Below are 15,146 nucleotides of genomic sequence, written 5' to 3' on the forward strand. Positions count from 1 at the left end.
AGGCCAGCCACCACCCACCTGGAGCCCCTCCCTCCCTCTGAAGCCCGTAGCCTCTCGCTGCCTCTTCCTTCCTCTCCTCACTCCGCCTGCCCACCTCTCTTCTGTCCCTGCTGTCGCTCTCACCCAACAACGAACACAGCCTGCCCCTCTCCCCGGTGTGCTCTCCCCAGCGCCCTCTAGTCAACGCTGACCCTGGGGGCTGGACCCTCTTTCTCCTCCAGCCCCGTCCCCCACCGCCCCCGTCCACCTCACTGGGCACAGAGTCCAGGTGTCGGCACGGCCAGCAGGAGCCACGGCACCAGCCCTGCCAGCCCGGCCACGTGAGGGCCAGCTCGCCACGTCTGGGCGCCCAGCCTCCTGCCACCTCTCCAGCTCCTGTTTCGAGCGAGCCCGAGGAGTGGGCACAGAGCTGCCAGCTCGCAGGCCTCACCGACAGGCCCGCTGCTAGAGGGGAAGTACCCCCTCCTGCCTCCCCCCAAGTCCGGGGAGCACCGTCCTCTCCAGCACCGCCCTCTGCGGCCTCCATGCTCCTCACCGTGGCAGTGAGCTGCACGCAGAGGAGATCAGGCCGCAGCCAGGAGGGACCAGACAGCCACACCACCCCTGGGGGCCACGCGGGGCCCAGCACCCCCACACCCGCCCCACACCTGCCTATCTCCCCCCCACCCCGCCTGCAGCAATCACCCCTCTCCCCCGGGAGCTGGCCCTTGGCCAGGCCTACAGCCCCCCACTCAGAGCCGACTCCATAGCTCTCCCGTCTGCGTCAGAGTCCCAGGAACCCACCAGCCCACCGCTCCCCGCCCGTGGGCGGCCCCACTACCTGGCCCGGAGGAAGAACAGCCGCCTCCGCAGGGAGGAGACCGGGCAGAGGCAGGCGCTGCAGGACACGGGCCCGGGGCGCAGGCCGCGCCATGCTGGCTCAGCGCCGGGCCGCCGCATGGCCCCCGGGGCCTCGATGGAGGGCCGCTCCTTCAGCGTCCGCTGCTTTCAGCACCAACCGCAGGCGGAGGGCCGGCCCGGCGGGGCGCCCGGGTCTGTGGTCCCCACCCCTCTGCTCAGCCGGAGCCACAGCCGGGACCAGAGCCCCGGCCGTGCCCACATCTGGCAGCGCTTGGCGCTTGGTGAGTGCCCTCTCCTTTGTCCTCGGACGGATGGAGAGAGGACGAGCTGCACCTGCGGTGATGTCAGCTGCCGGGGCGGGGGTGGGGGGGCTGCCTCGTGGGGAGGGAGCTGGCGGGGCGGGGCGATCACCTGGTGTCCGGGGACCGTGGGGACTTCAGGGGCCAAGCAGGTGGAGGAGCCCGAGCGCCCTGGAAATGTGCTATTTTGGGACGTGTTCTGGGCAGAATCAGCGGAAACGGAGAGACCTCTCCGTCTGCCCGGAGGCGGAGGCAGGACCTCCGGGAAGAGGCGCCTGATCTGCCCTCCTCAGCTCCAGAGGCTCCTCCATTAGTTCCCCCGAGTCCCACACCTGGAGGGCGCTCCCCGATGCCACAAAGCACACACCGTGCCTGTCCTCCGGGCTCGGGCCAGCGGGAGGCCGAGCAGGAAACAGAGCCTGCACCCACCGCAGAGCGGGCTGGGCAGGTCACCACAGAGGCGCCAGCCTGTCACTGGCCCGCAGCTCGCCTCCCCGTCCCAGCACAGCCCCCAGCTCAGCCCCAGCACACCTGTCACCAGGCTCAGCACAGCCCCTCCCACACCTGTCACCCGGCCAGCACAGCCCCTCCCACACCTGTCACCCGGCCCGGCACAGCCCCTCCCACACCTGTCACCCGGCCAGCACAGTCCCTCCCACACCTGTCACCCAGCCAGCACAGCCCCTCCCACACCTGTCACCCGGCCTGTCACAGCCCCTCCCACACCTGTCACCTGGTCCACATAGCCCCTCCCACTCCTGTCACCCGGCCAGCACAGCTCCCAGCACACCTGTCACCCGGCCCACACAGCCCCTCCCACACCTGTCACCCAGCCAGCACAGCCCCTCCCACACCTGTCACCTGGTCCACACAGCCCCTCCCACACCTGTCACCAGGCCCATACAGCCCCTCCCACACCTGTCACCCGGCCAGGCCCGGCACAGCCCCTCCCACACCTGTCACCCGGCCTGTCACAGCCCCTCCCACACCTGTCACCTGGTCCACACAGCCCCTCCCACTCCTGTCACCCGGCCAGCACAGCTCCCAGCACACCTGTCACCTGGCCCACACAGCCCCTCCCACACCTGTCACCCAGCCAGCACAGCCCCTCCCACACCTGTCACCCAGCCAGCACAGCCCCTCCCACACCTGTCACCCGGCCTGTCACAGCCCCTCCCACACCTGTCACCTGGTCCACACAGCCCCTCCCACTCCTGTCACCCGGCCTGTCACAGCCCCTCCCACACCTGTCACCCGGCCCACACAGCCCCTCCCACACCTGTCACCCGGCCCACACAGCCCCTCCCACACCTGTCACCCAGCCAGCACAGCCCCTCCCACACCTGTCACCCGGCCCACACAGCCCCTCCCACACCTGTCACCAGGCCCATACAGCCCCTCCCACACCTGTCACCCGGCCAGCACAGCCCCTCCCACACCTGTCACCCGGCCCACACAGCCCCTCCCACACCTGTCACCCGGCCAGCACAGCCCCTCCCACACCTGTCACCAGGCCCACACAGCCCCTCCCACACCTGTCACCCGGCCAGCACAGCCCCTCCCACACCTGTCACCCGGCCCACACAGCCCCTCCCACACCTGTCACCCGGCCAGCACAGCCCCTCCCACACCTGTCACCAGGCCCACACAGCCCCTCCCACACCTGTCACCCGGCCAGCACAGCCCCTCCCACACCTGTCACCCGGCCCACACAGCCCCTCCCACTCCTGTCACCCGGCCAGCACAGCCCCTCCCACACCTGTCACCAGGCCCACACAGCCCCTCCCACACCTGTCACCCGGCCAGCACAGCCCCTCCCACACCTGTCACCCGGCCAGCACAGCCCCTCCCACACCTGTCACCAGGCCCACACAGCCCCTCCCACACCTGTCACCAGGCCCACACAGCCCCTCCCACTCCTGTCACCCGGCCAGCACAGCCCCTCCCACACCTGTCACCCGGCCAGCACAGCCCCTCCCACACCTGTCACCAGGCCCACACAGCCCCTCCCACACCTGTCAGAGGGCTCCATGCAGCTCACCTCCCCGTCCCAATCAGAAGAGGTGAGGGTGCATCCCAGGAGGACATAGGCAGAGAAAAGGTGGACCCAAACCTCGTACTTCTCCCCCTGCCTTCCTCGTCGTAAGGACATGACCTCACTTCCTGCCACAGAGAAAGCAGACCCTCCGCGCCTCCGCACACCACCCCGGACGCCTGCAGCCGCCCGTCCCGCCCACTCAGCGTCCTCTCCTGTGATCACACCTGCCTCCTTCCGACAGGGGCCACCCAGCGGAGCCCGCTGGAACCGCAGGACTAACTCTGAACCTCCTCCGCTCTCACACCCTCTGCCCAAGCCGTCACCGATGGACGGGCGTTTATCCCGAGAACAGCTTCCGTTCACCCCCTTTTCTTTCTTTTTTTTTTTTTCTTTAAACCTCACCTGAGGATGTTTACTCGTTGCTGTTTTTGTTTGTTTTTTTCTCACTTTTTTTAATTCAGGTATTATATGTGTACATACCTTACCAATCCCCACCCCCCACTCCCATACATACCCTCCCTCCCCAGAGTTTTTCGTCCATTGGCTATGCTTATATTCACCCCCTTTTCTCTTTCCATGGCCACCGCCCGACGCCAAGCCACAGCCCCCTCCGCCGGACCCCTGCATGGCCTCCGCGCTGCCGAGCCGCTGTCAGCTCCAGCCGGGCTGCCCTGGTCCTCTCCACACACCCAGGCTCCTCGGCGAGCAACCTGAGCCGGCCTGGCGGGCGTGGGGGCATCAGACCCGGCAGAACGAGGCACAGGGCAGAGTCCCGGGTGCCCAGCGCCGGGCAAACTGGGAAATCAGGGACCTCAGCCAGCGTGACCCGCCCTCCCACAGCGCGCCCCTGGCCTGTGGTTCAGAGCCCCGGCCCCGCATACGCGGCTCTGCGTCCGGACCTCCCTGGCCTTCCTCCCCCGCAGATCACTGTCCTGTGGTTTAGAGCCGTCAGAGGAGGAGCCGGGCCGAGACAGCCTCCCGCACAGCCCTTGCAGGACCCTGCCCTAAGCACTGGGCCCTGGGCCAGCGAGGTCCTGATCCGAATCAAACCCTCTCAGGAACAAAGCCTCGGGTCTGCTGGCCACGGAGGCGGGTTTTAATGAAACCAGAGATGTCATTTAGGCCTCGGCTGTGATTCGGCTCCAGGCCCGGAAAAGCAGAAAACCCAGATGAGGCGATGCCCAGGCTGACATCAGGGCCAGAAGCGATGACCAGTGACCCCTCACCTCGCACCGACCCATCAGTGGGAACCACCACCCTGAGGGGACACAGGTGGGAAGCTGATGCATATCCTACTGAGACCCTCCGGGGACCTCCCCAAATGCCCTGACTCCAGGAAACAGACACAGTGCCTCCGGGCTCCCTCTGGAGCAGGTCCATGCCTGCCCCCCCTCTCGCTCCCTCCCTGCATCTCTGCGGCTCCGGGGCCCCAGGAGACTTGCACCCAGGGGAGCAGCAGCAGCTCTTCCCAGCACACCCCCTGCCTGTCTCCAAGGCCCCTTTTCTCTGACTCTCCACCGTGGCCCGCCGCTGGCACTGTGACCGTTCCTTCTCGGTGAGCCCATGCAGCCCAGCGTGGCTCATTGCTTTCCCGCCATTTCTAGGCCAAGCAGCCGGCCTGGGCTCTCCCTGCAGCTTCTACCCTAAGCCCCCCCCGCCTTGGTTCCTCTGTCCCCGGCTTTCACACACACACGGTCTCTGAACCACCGGGACTCGTGCTGTGAAATCTGCATGACGTCCAGGACACACACACTCCTGGCCGGCCCGCTCTGGGCCTGCCCCTCTCCAGCCGCACTGCCACCTCCCTCTGAAGACGCCCTGGCTCCCTGATGCTCTGCACTCAGACTCCTGGTCACGGCCCACAGGCTCCTGCCCATCTCAGCTCCTCGCACCTCACCACTTCCTCCTCACCTCAGACTCATCCTTGGGTCTTAGCTCAACCATTACAACCCCACCCGCCCACTCCCGTCCTGTCCCTTGTCTCTGATCCGCTCTCACCGGACACTTCTCCTTTCTTCAGCGGACACGTCCGAGTTCATGTTTTCTCTGTCACGTACCCTGCTGTCCCCTCCACAAACGGAACGCTCCGAGAGCACATGTTGCATAACCGGTAGTATGTTGAGTGAATAAATGAAGGACATCCTCTGCAAACTTCTCACCTTGACCTGCACATTTCTGCTTCTGAGGCTTAGGAAGTGCTGTGTGGATTCTCCCCGATCACCCCAGCCTGCCCCCTGGGTGTCTCTGGTCCTCTCCTCCCCAGCCTCCGCTTTCCCCTCATAAACTTCTTTCTTTCCTTTCCTTTCCTTTCCTTTCCTTTCCTTTCCTTTCCTTTCCTTTCCTTTCCTTTCCTTTCCTTTCCTTTCCTTTCTTCCTTCCTTCCTTCCTTCCTTCCTTCCTTCCTTCCTTCCCTTCTTTCCTTCTTCCTTCCTTCCTTCCTTCCTTCCTTTCTTTCTCTTTTAAAAATTTATTTTATTGATTTTTTACAGAGAAAGAGAGAGGGATAGAGAGTTAGAAACATCAATGAGAGAGAAACATCGACCAGCTGTCTCCTGCACACACCGCACTAGGGATGTGCCCGCAACCAAGATACATGCCCTTGACCGGAATCGAACCCGGGACCTTTCAGTCCACAGCCCGACGCTCTATCCACTGAGCCAAACCAGCATAAACTTTTTTCTACCTCTGCTCTCAGTCACCATGAACGAATCGCCCTGCAGAAGGCCCTTCTTAGTTCTCATCTTACCCATCCCCACCTTCTTGCTGCCTCTTCTTTCTGAGCGTCCCCTCGCTATTTCTGTCTCCCAGCGTCCTTGGCTTCAGGCTAATTTCCTCTCCCTCTCCCTCCGCCTCTGCGTGAACTTTGCTAACCCCAAGCCCATGTATGGCCTGAGCTGCAGACTCATGTCCGAGTGCGTCGTTTCAGTCCGGTCCCCTGAGCTTCAAAGGGACCGACGGCCTCGTTAGGGAAGCCGAGTCCGGCCGCACAGGGAGCTCGGGGGTCACTGCTCGCTGGGGGTTAGGGAAGAAAAGGCCCATGGGAGCCGCTGGCCTCCCCCTTTCCACCCGGAGACTGAAATAAAACACCAGCCTCAGCACGGAGCCCTCAGGGGTCCCTCCCGGACCTGAAGGAGGTGCGGCAGCAGGACGCTTCCGGCAGCTTGTGAGCCGCCGCCCCGGCCCGTGTCCGAGTGTCACCAAGGACGTCCCTGCCTCGCGTGCCTGCTCTTCCTCATCTTCCCTCTCAGTCCCCCCCCCCCCCCCTCTGTTCTGCAGCAACACCCTGTCCCCGCTCCTGTGTCCAACACGTCACACACCCCAGGCTGCCACACCGTCTTCGGGATTTTCATGCATCTGTGGATCCCCCGTGCTGATATATTAACATTTGATTTTTTTCCTTTTAATCTGTCTCCGTTAACTTACTAGCCCCGCCAGAAGTTAAAAGATGGGAGAAAATTGTATCGATTTTGTGTTGGCCCCCGCACTAGTGCTTCTCACTGCCGTGTTACCACCACCCATTACACGCGTATACATGCCTTAGGAAGTTAGGTCTATTTTGCTCTCTACTGGAAATCCAGGGGATTATTCCTCCCTCTGAGACAAATCCCACAATCCCATAAGGTGATTGTTTTCCTAAAACCAGCCCTCCTCCGATGCCCACCTGCGCAGGAAGCGCCTACCCCCCTGCACAGCCCCCTCCGCCCCCCACACTCCTCAGGCTTTCCCGTCAGCACAGAAGCCGGTGCGGACGAGGAACAGTTCCCAGAAGCCTTCGGTCCGGGCCCCTCTGCTGTCTGCGGACACTCTTAGATTCTGGAGGACAGCGATTCCGGCTCTAAATATCCTATCCTCTGACCTCACAGGAACAAGAACAACCAATGCTACCGTTCATCTCACACCGAAGGATTCAAGTTTTGATTTTTAAAAGAGAAAAAAATCTAGGATGATTGTGTTCTGCCTGACCTGTGAAACTGTCCTTCATCTTACGTGATCACAGCGTTCGAGAATCAAGAGCAGCCGCTGAAGGGGGTCCCTGTCACCCACCTTCGACCTGGCCACTTCGCTCCCTCACAGCGTCCCCTGCTCTCCTGCCACCGGGGGGGTGGCCAAGGTGAAGGAGACAACAGGAAGGCCGCCAGCGGGAATGTCTGACCCAGCAGCACAGTGCCCGTCAGATAGGCTCAGAGCAAAGACCTGAACCACACACACACATACACACAGAGAGAGAGACACACAGACACACACACACACACACACACACACAGACACACAGACACAGACACACACACACACACACACAGACATACTCACACACACAGACACACAGAGACACACACACACAGACACACACACACACACACACCTACACACACAGAGACACACACACAGAGACACACACACACATACACACACACAGAGACACACAGAGAGAGACACACAGACACAGACATACACACACACACACACCTACACACACAGAGACACACACACACATACACACACACAGAGACACACACATAGAGACACACATACACACAGAGAGATACACACACAGACACACACAGAGAGACATACACACACACATACACACACACACACACATGTGCGGCTGAACTCTCCCCATCGCAGGTGTCACGCTCACAGCCCGGCGTCTGAGCCACCGGAGCGGGTGGGAACGCGGTAAGAGAGGGCGGGCCGGGTGCGGGCTGCGCCGGGCGGCTGCGGTGCTGAGGTGCCGGGGACGTTCTCTCCTGAGGAAAGGCTTGCCGAGGAAGGCGCGGTGCACGGCAGCCGGAGCCGGAGGGAGGGCCACGGACCCGGCAGCGGCCCCTGCTCCCAGCCCTCCGCCCCCAGGCTGCAGGGGAGCACTGCACCGCTGCTCAGCAGACAGCCTCCGGACAGGCGTGCGTGCGTGCATGTGCGTGTGCGTGTGTGCCTGTGTGTGCGCATGTGATTCCGGGCAGAGGCTGTGGATGGGAGACTCTGAAGCAGCGACTGTGAGAGGAGTGGGCAGAGCAGGAGCTGGCAGGGATGCCTCTCACCCCACCCCGAGGGGCAGGGGGACGGCGGGGGCTCCCAGTGAGCCGGGGCCTGTGCTGCAGACGCAGCCTCTCCCAGAGGCCTCCGCCCTCTCCCGGGGGCCTCGGCCCTCTCCCGGGACTCTTCGGCCCTCTCCCGGACGCCTCCACCCTCTCCCGGACCCCTCGGCCCTCTCCCGGACCCCTCGGCCCTCTCCCGGACCCCTCGGCCCTCTCCCGGACGCCTCGGCCCTCTCCCGGACGCCTCAGCCCTCTCTGGGACACCTCAGCCCTCTCCCGGACGCCTCAGCCCTCTCTCTGGAGGCCTCGGCCCTCTCCCGGACCCCTCGGCCCTCTCCGGGACCCCTCGGCCCTCTCCCGGGCCCCTCGGCCCTCTCCCGGGGGCCTCCGCCCTCTCCCGGGGGCCTCCGCCCTCTCCCGGGCCCCTCGGCCCTCTCCCGGGGGCCTCGGCCCTCTCCCGGGACCCCTCGGCCCTCTCTGGGACACCTCAGCCCTCTCCCGGACGCCTCCGCCCTCTCCGGGGGCCTCAGCCCTCTCTCCAGGACACCTCAGCCCTCTCCCGGGGGCCTCAGCCCTCTCCCGGGGGAAGGGGATCCCTCTGGAGCAGCGGGCGCTCAGACAGGACGGGAGGTGAGGGACCCAGGGCCCTCCGCATTCTGACAGCCCGGCTGCCGCTCAGAGATCTGAAACACCCGCTCCAGCCCGAGGGAGCCGCCTCGGACCAGGACTGAGTCCTAACAGGAAGGCGGGCCCGGCTCCTGGGGGCCCGGAGCCGCCAGACACCTCTGTCTAACTAACTGATGAGCTCCGCTGTGAGCCCTGGTCAGTGATGAGATAAACAATGGGGGCGAGGGGCTCACACCGTTATAAACGGCAGGGACGGGCAGGCCCCTGCGGGCCCAGGACGGATCCTGCGGGGGGCGCTCCCCGCTGCCCACGGGCGGCCTGCCAGCCGCAGAGCCCGGTGTCCTGGGCGGACCCTCGCTGCCCCTTCTCCCGCTGGTTCCCTTTCTCAGGCTTCCGGTGCCGAGTAAGGCACCCGAACCGTCCGTGTCCGGCCAAACCCTTCCCGCAGCCGGTCCTGTATGGCCTCGCCCCCGCCCCATCCCTGTCTCTGGCTCTCACTGGTCCGCTTCCATTTCCACGTGGACCCCCGGACACGGTCAGACGGGTGCGGGCAGAGGGTCCCTGCCTCTGGGCCTCCGGCAGGAGCCGGGCTCTCCGTCACCGTCTGGCACTGTGTTCTGTTCGGTAAATAACCCCACAGCCTCTTCCCACATGAAATCCTTCAACACTGCTGCCACCGTGCTGGCTCCCCGTAATAACCTGCCGCTTCATAAGGGACTATAAACTTATAAACGGGCAGCATATAACAGCACACCTACTGTAAACAGGCAAGTCCCCGTTCCTGCCCACATGCTCTCTGAGACAGCACGGAACCTCATTCTGCCGCCCTGCCGTCTCCCTCCCCTCGAGGCTGCGTGCGCCGTGCGCCCTGCGCGGCACAGAAGGAGCGAACCGTCTGGAGGGCAGAGCGGCCCCCTGCCCTGCAGCCGCGGCCTCCTCGCCTGCTCGGCTCAGCACACTGTGCGAACCCAGCCCGTCCGAGGCACAGGCCACAGCCCAGGACTCACTAGTCTCACCTCACCTCGTCACCGAGCTCTCACTGTCTCACTGCACCGCACCCGGCCTTGTCCTCCGTAACCTGACTCCGACCATCATGGTGCCTTCGACACCGGGCACTGACTGCCCCCACGGGCACCTCCCGTCCCGGCCACCCCGAAGCCTCCTCACTCTCCGCTGCACCAGCTGACCTCTCCCCGGGACCCCGGCCACAGGCTCACCCCTCACCGCGCCTCCTCACTGCCCGGCGTCTCTCTCTCAGGCTCTGACCACAGATGCAGGCTTCTCCCACTCCTGTTTCCCCGGTTCTGCTCATGGCAGAAGCACCTTAAACACTTACTGTTTCACCTCATTCTTCTCGTCTCTCCCTCCATCCTCTCCCTCTCCATCCCTTCCCTCCCTCCCATGGCCCTTGCCTCCCTCCATCCTGTCCCTCTCCATCCCTTACCTCTCTCCCCTCGCCCTTACCTCCCTCCAGCGCCCTCTCCTCCCTCCAGCGCCCTCTCCTCCCTCCAGCGCCCTAACCTCCCTCCCCTCACCCTTACCTCCCTCCCCTCACCCTCACCTCCCTCCAGCGCCCTCACCTCCCTCCAGAGCCCTCCCCTCCCTCCCCTCCCTCCCCTCACCCTCACCCTCCCCTCCCTCCAGCGCCCGTACCTCTCTTCCTGCCCCTGGGGACTCAGGAACCTGCTGGCATCATCCTCATGGCTGCTGTGCTGGCTGCTAAGGAGACACAGGATGGGAACCGTTAGGGACCAGCTCCTCTCCCCGGGAGCCATCGGCCGGCAGCTCGACAGAGAAGGGGGTCAACACACTTTAGAAATGCAAGTTCCCAGGGGACGTGTGCACAGAGCACACTGGCACCGGTGGATAGGAGAGATGGCGGATTTGGTGGAAAAACACCCACCGGCACTGGACGCTCCGGGCACACTGGGCGCACTGGGCGCACTGGGCGCACTGGGCTCACTGGGCTCACTGGGTTCACTGGGCGCACTGGGCTCACTGGGCTCACTGGGCACACTGGGGGCACTGGGTTCACTGGGCACACTGGGCTCACTGGGGGCACTGGGCTCACTGAGCGAACTGGGCACACTGAGCGAACTGGGGGCACTGGGCTCACTGGGCTCACTGGGTTCACTGGGCTCACTGGGCGCACTGGGCTCACTGGGTTCACTGGGGGCACTGGGCTCACTGAGCGAACTGGGCACACTGAGCGAACTGGGGGCACTGGGCTCACTGGACTCACTGGGTTCACTGGGCACACTGGGCTCACTGGGGGCACTGGGCTCACTGAGCGAACTGGGCACACTGAGCGAACTGGGGGCACTGGGCTCACTGGGCTCACTGGGTTCACTGGGCTCACTGGGCGCACTGGGCTCACTGGGTTCACTGGGGGCACTGGGCTCACTGAGCGAACTGGGCACACTGAGCGAACTGGGGGCACTGGGCTCACTGGACTCACTGGGTTCACTGGGCTCACTGGGCTCACTGTGTTCACTGGGCTCACTGGGCACAATGGGGGCACTGGGTTCACTGGGCTCACTGGGCTCACTGGGCTCACTGGGTGCACTGGGCTCACTGTGTTCACTGGGCTCACTGGGAGCACTGTGCTCACTGTGCTCACTGGGCTCACTGTGTTCACTGGGCTCACTGGGGGGGCACTGGGTGCACTGGGCTCACTGGGCTCACTGTGTTCACTGGGCTCACTGTGTTCACTGGGCTCACTGGGGGCACTGGGCTCACTGGGCTCACTGGGTGCACTGGGCGCACTGGGCTCACTGGGCTCACTGTGTTCACTGGGCTCACTGGGCACACTGGGCACACTGGGTTCACTGGGGGCACTGGGCACACTGGGCTCACTGTGTTCACTGGGCTCACTGGGCGCACTGGGCGCACTGGGCTCACTGGGCTCACTGGGCTCACTGTGTTCACTGGGCTCACTGGGCACACTGGGCACACTGGGTTCACTGGGGGCACTGGGCACACTGGGCTCACTGGGTTCACTGGGCTCTCTGGGTTCACTGGGCTCTCTGGGCTCACTGGGCTCTCTGTGTTCACTGGGCTCACTGGGCACACTGGGCACACTGGGTTCACTGGGGGCACTGGGCACACTGGGCTCACTGGGTTCACTGGGCTCTCTGGGCTCACTGGGCTCACTGGGCTCACTGTGTTCACTGGGCTCACTGGGCTCACTGGGCTCACTGGGCTCACTGTGTTCACTGGGCTCACTGGGCGCACTGGGCGCACTGGGCTCACTGTGTTCACTGTGCTCACTGGGCTCACTGTGTTCACTGGGCTCACTGGGCGCACTGGGCGCACTGGGCTCACTGTGTTCACTGTGCTCACTGGGCTCACTGTGTTCACTGGGCTCACTGGGCACACTCGGCGCACTAGGCTCACTCGGCTCACTGGGCGCACTGGGCTCACTGGGCACACTCGGCGCACTGGGCTCACTGGGCTCACTGGGCTCACTGTGCTCACTGGGCTCACTGGACACACTCGGCGCACTAGGCTCACTCGGCTCACTGGGCGCACTGGGCTCACTGGGCTCGCTGGGTTCACTGGGCGCACTGGGCGCACTGGTCACAATGTGCTCACTGGCTGCTCCCGGTACAGTGGGCTCTCTGGGCTCCCTGGGCTCACTGGGGGCACTAGGTTCACTGGGCTCACTGGGAACACTGGGCTCACTGGGCGCACTGGGCTCATTGGGCGCACTAAGCTCACTGGGCTCACTGGGAGCACTGGGCTCACTGGAAGCACTGGGCACACTGGGGGCACTGGGCACACTGAGAACACTGGATGCACTGGGCTCACTGGGAGCACTGGGCACATTGGGGGCACTGGGCTCGCTGGGGGCAGTGGGCTCGCTGGGAGCACTGGCTCACTGGGCTCAAGGGGCACACTAAGCTCACTGGGCTCACTGGGATCACTGGGCTCACTGGGTGCACTGGGCTCACTGGGCGCACTGGGTGCAATGGGCTCACTGGGACACTGGAAGCTCTGGGCTCACTGGGTGCACTAAGCTCACTGGGCTCGCTGATCTCACTGGGCGCACTGGGCGCACTGGTCACAATGTGCTCACTGGCTGCTCTGGGTACACTGGGCTCACTGGGCTCACTGGGCACACTGGGCACACTGGGTTCACTGGGGGCACTGGGCACACTGGGCTCACTGGGTTCACTGGGCTCTCTGGGTTCACTGGTCTCTCTGGGCTCACTGGGCTCACTGTGCTCACTGGGCTCACTGGGCTCACTGGGCTCACTGGTCGCACTGGGCTCACTGGGCTCACTGGGCTCACTGTGTTCACTGGGCTCACTGGGCACACTGGGCACACTGGGTTCACTGGGGGCACTGGGCACACTGGGCTCACTGTGCTCACTGGGCTCACTGGGCGCACTGGGCTCACTGGGCTCACTGGGCTCACTGTGTTCACTGGGCTCACTGGGCACACTGGGCACACTGGGTTCACTGGGGGCACTGGGCACACTGGGCTCACTGGGTTCACTGGGCTCTCTGGGTTCACTGGGCTCACTGGGCTCACTGTGTTCACTGGGCTCACTGGGCACACTGGGTTCACTGGGGGCACTGGGCACACTGGGCTCACTGGGTTCACTGGGCTCTCTGGGCTCACTGGGCTCACTGGGCTCACTGTGTTCACTGGGCTCACTGGGCTCACTGGGCTCACTGGGCTCACTGTGTTCACTGGGCTCACTGGGCGCACTGGGCGCACTGGGCTCACTGTGTTCACTGGGCTCACTGGGCTCTCTGGGCTCACTGTGCTCACTGGGCTCACTGGGCTCACTGTGTTCACTGGGCTCACTGGGCACACTCGGCGCACTAGGCTCACTCGGCTCACTGGGCGCACTGGGCTCACTGGGCACACTCGGCGCACTGGGCTCACTGGGCTCACTGTGCTCACTGGGCTCACTGGGCACACTCGGCGCACTAGGCTCACTCGGCTCACTGGGCGCACTGGGCTCACTGGGCTCGCTGGGTTCACTGGGTTCACTGTGTTCACTGGGTTCACTGGGCTCACTGTGTTCACTGGGCGCACTGGGTTCACTGGGCGCACTGGGCTCACTGTGTTCACTGGGCGCACTGGGCGCACTGGGCTCACTGTGCTCACTGGGCTCACTGGGCTCACTGGGCTCACTGTGCTCACTGGGCTCACTGGGCTCACTGTGTTCACTGGGCTCACTGGGCTCTCTGGGCTCACTGTGCTCACTGTGCTCACTGGGCTCACTGTGTTCACTGGGCTCACTGGGCACACTCGGCGCACTAGGCTCACTCGGCTCACTGGGCGCACTGGGCTCACTGGGCACACTCGGCGCACTGGGCTCACTGGGCTCACTGTGCTCACTGGGCTCACTGGGCACACTCGGCGCACTGGGCTCACTGTGCTCACTGGGCTCACTGGGCACACTTGGCGCACTAGGCTCACTCGGCTCACTGGGCGCACTGGGCTCACTGGGCTCGCTGGGTTCACTGGGTTCACTGTGTTCACTGGGTTCACTGGGCTCACTGTGTTCACTGGGCGCACTGGGTTCACTGGGCGCACTGGGCACAATGGGCGCAATGGGCTCACTGGGACACTGGAAGCTCTGGGCTCACTGGGAGCACTGTGCTCACTGGGCTTACTGGGTTCACTGGGTTCACTGGGCTCACTGGGGGCACTGGGCTCACTGGGCTCACTGCGGGCACTGGGCTCACTGGGCACACTGGGCTCACTGGGCGCACTGGGCGAACTGGGCGAACTGGGCACACTGGGCTCACTGGGTTCACTGGGCTCTCTGGGTTTACTGGGCTCTCTGGGCTTACTGGGCTCACTGGGCACACTGGGGGCACTGGGCACACTCGGCGCACTGGGCTCACTCGGCTCACTGGGCGCACTGGGCTCACTGGGGGCACTGGGCGCACTGGGCTCACTGTGCTCACTGGGCTCACTGGGAACACTGGGCTCACTGGGCGCACTGGGCTCACTGGGCGCACTGGGCTCACTGTGCTCACTGGGAACACTGGGAACACTGGGCTCACTGGGCGCACTGAGCTCACTGGGCGCACTGGGCTCACTGGGCTCACTGTGCTCACTGGGCTCACTGGGAACACTGGGCTCACTGGGCGCACTGGGCTCACTGGGCGCACTGGGCTCACTGTGCTCACTGTGCTCACTGGGCTCACTGGGAACACTGGGCGCACTGGGAGCACTGTGCTCACTGGGCTCACTGGGCTCACTGGGAACACTGGGCTCACTGGGAGCACTGGGCACACTTGGGGCACTTGGCTCGCTGGGGGCACTGGGCTCGCTGG

General features: G+C 64.3%; 1 protein-coding gene across 1 annotated transcript in view; it reads right to left on the minus strand.

Moving 5' to 3' along the window:
* The window catches only part of GRAMD1B (GRAM domain containing 1B), a 173,001-nt gene that overhangs the window by 124,701 nt on the left and 33,154 nt on the right, over positions 1-15,146 (minus strand). Inside the window, 1 exon segment of the mRNA XM_084868426.1 lies at positions 10,497-10,562. Within this exon segment, the coding sequence (XP_084724552.1) occupies positions 10,497-10,562 (66 nt within the window).

Source organism: Pipistrellus hanaki (assembly GCF_964339955.1).
Source record: "Pipistrellus hanaki genome assembly, chromosome: 19".
Lineage (NCBI taxonomy): Eukaryota > Metazoa > Chordata > Mammalia > Chiroptera > Vespertilionidae > Pipistrellus > Pipistrellus hanaki.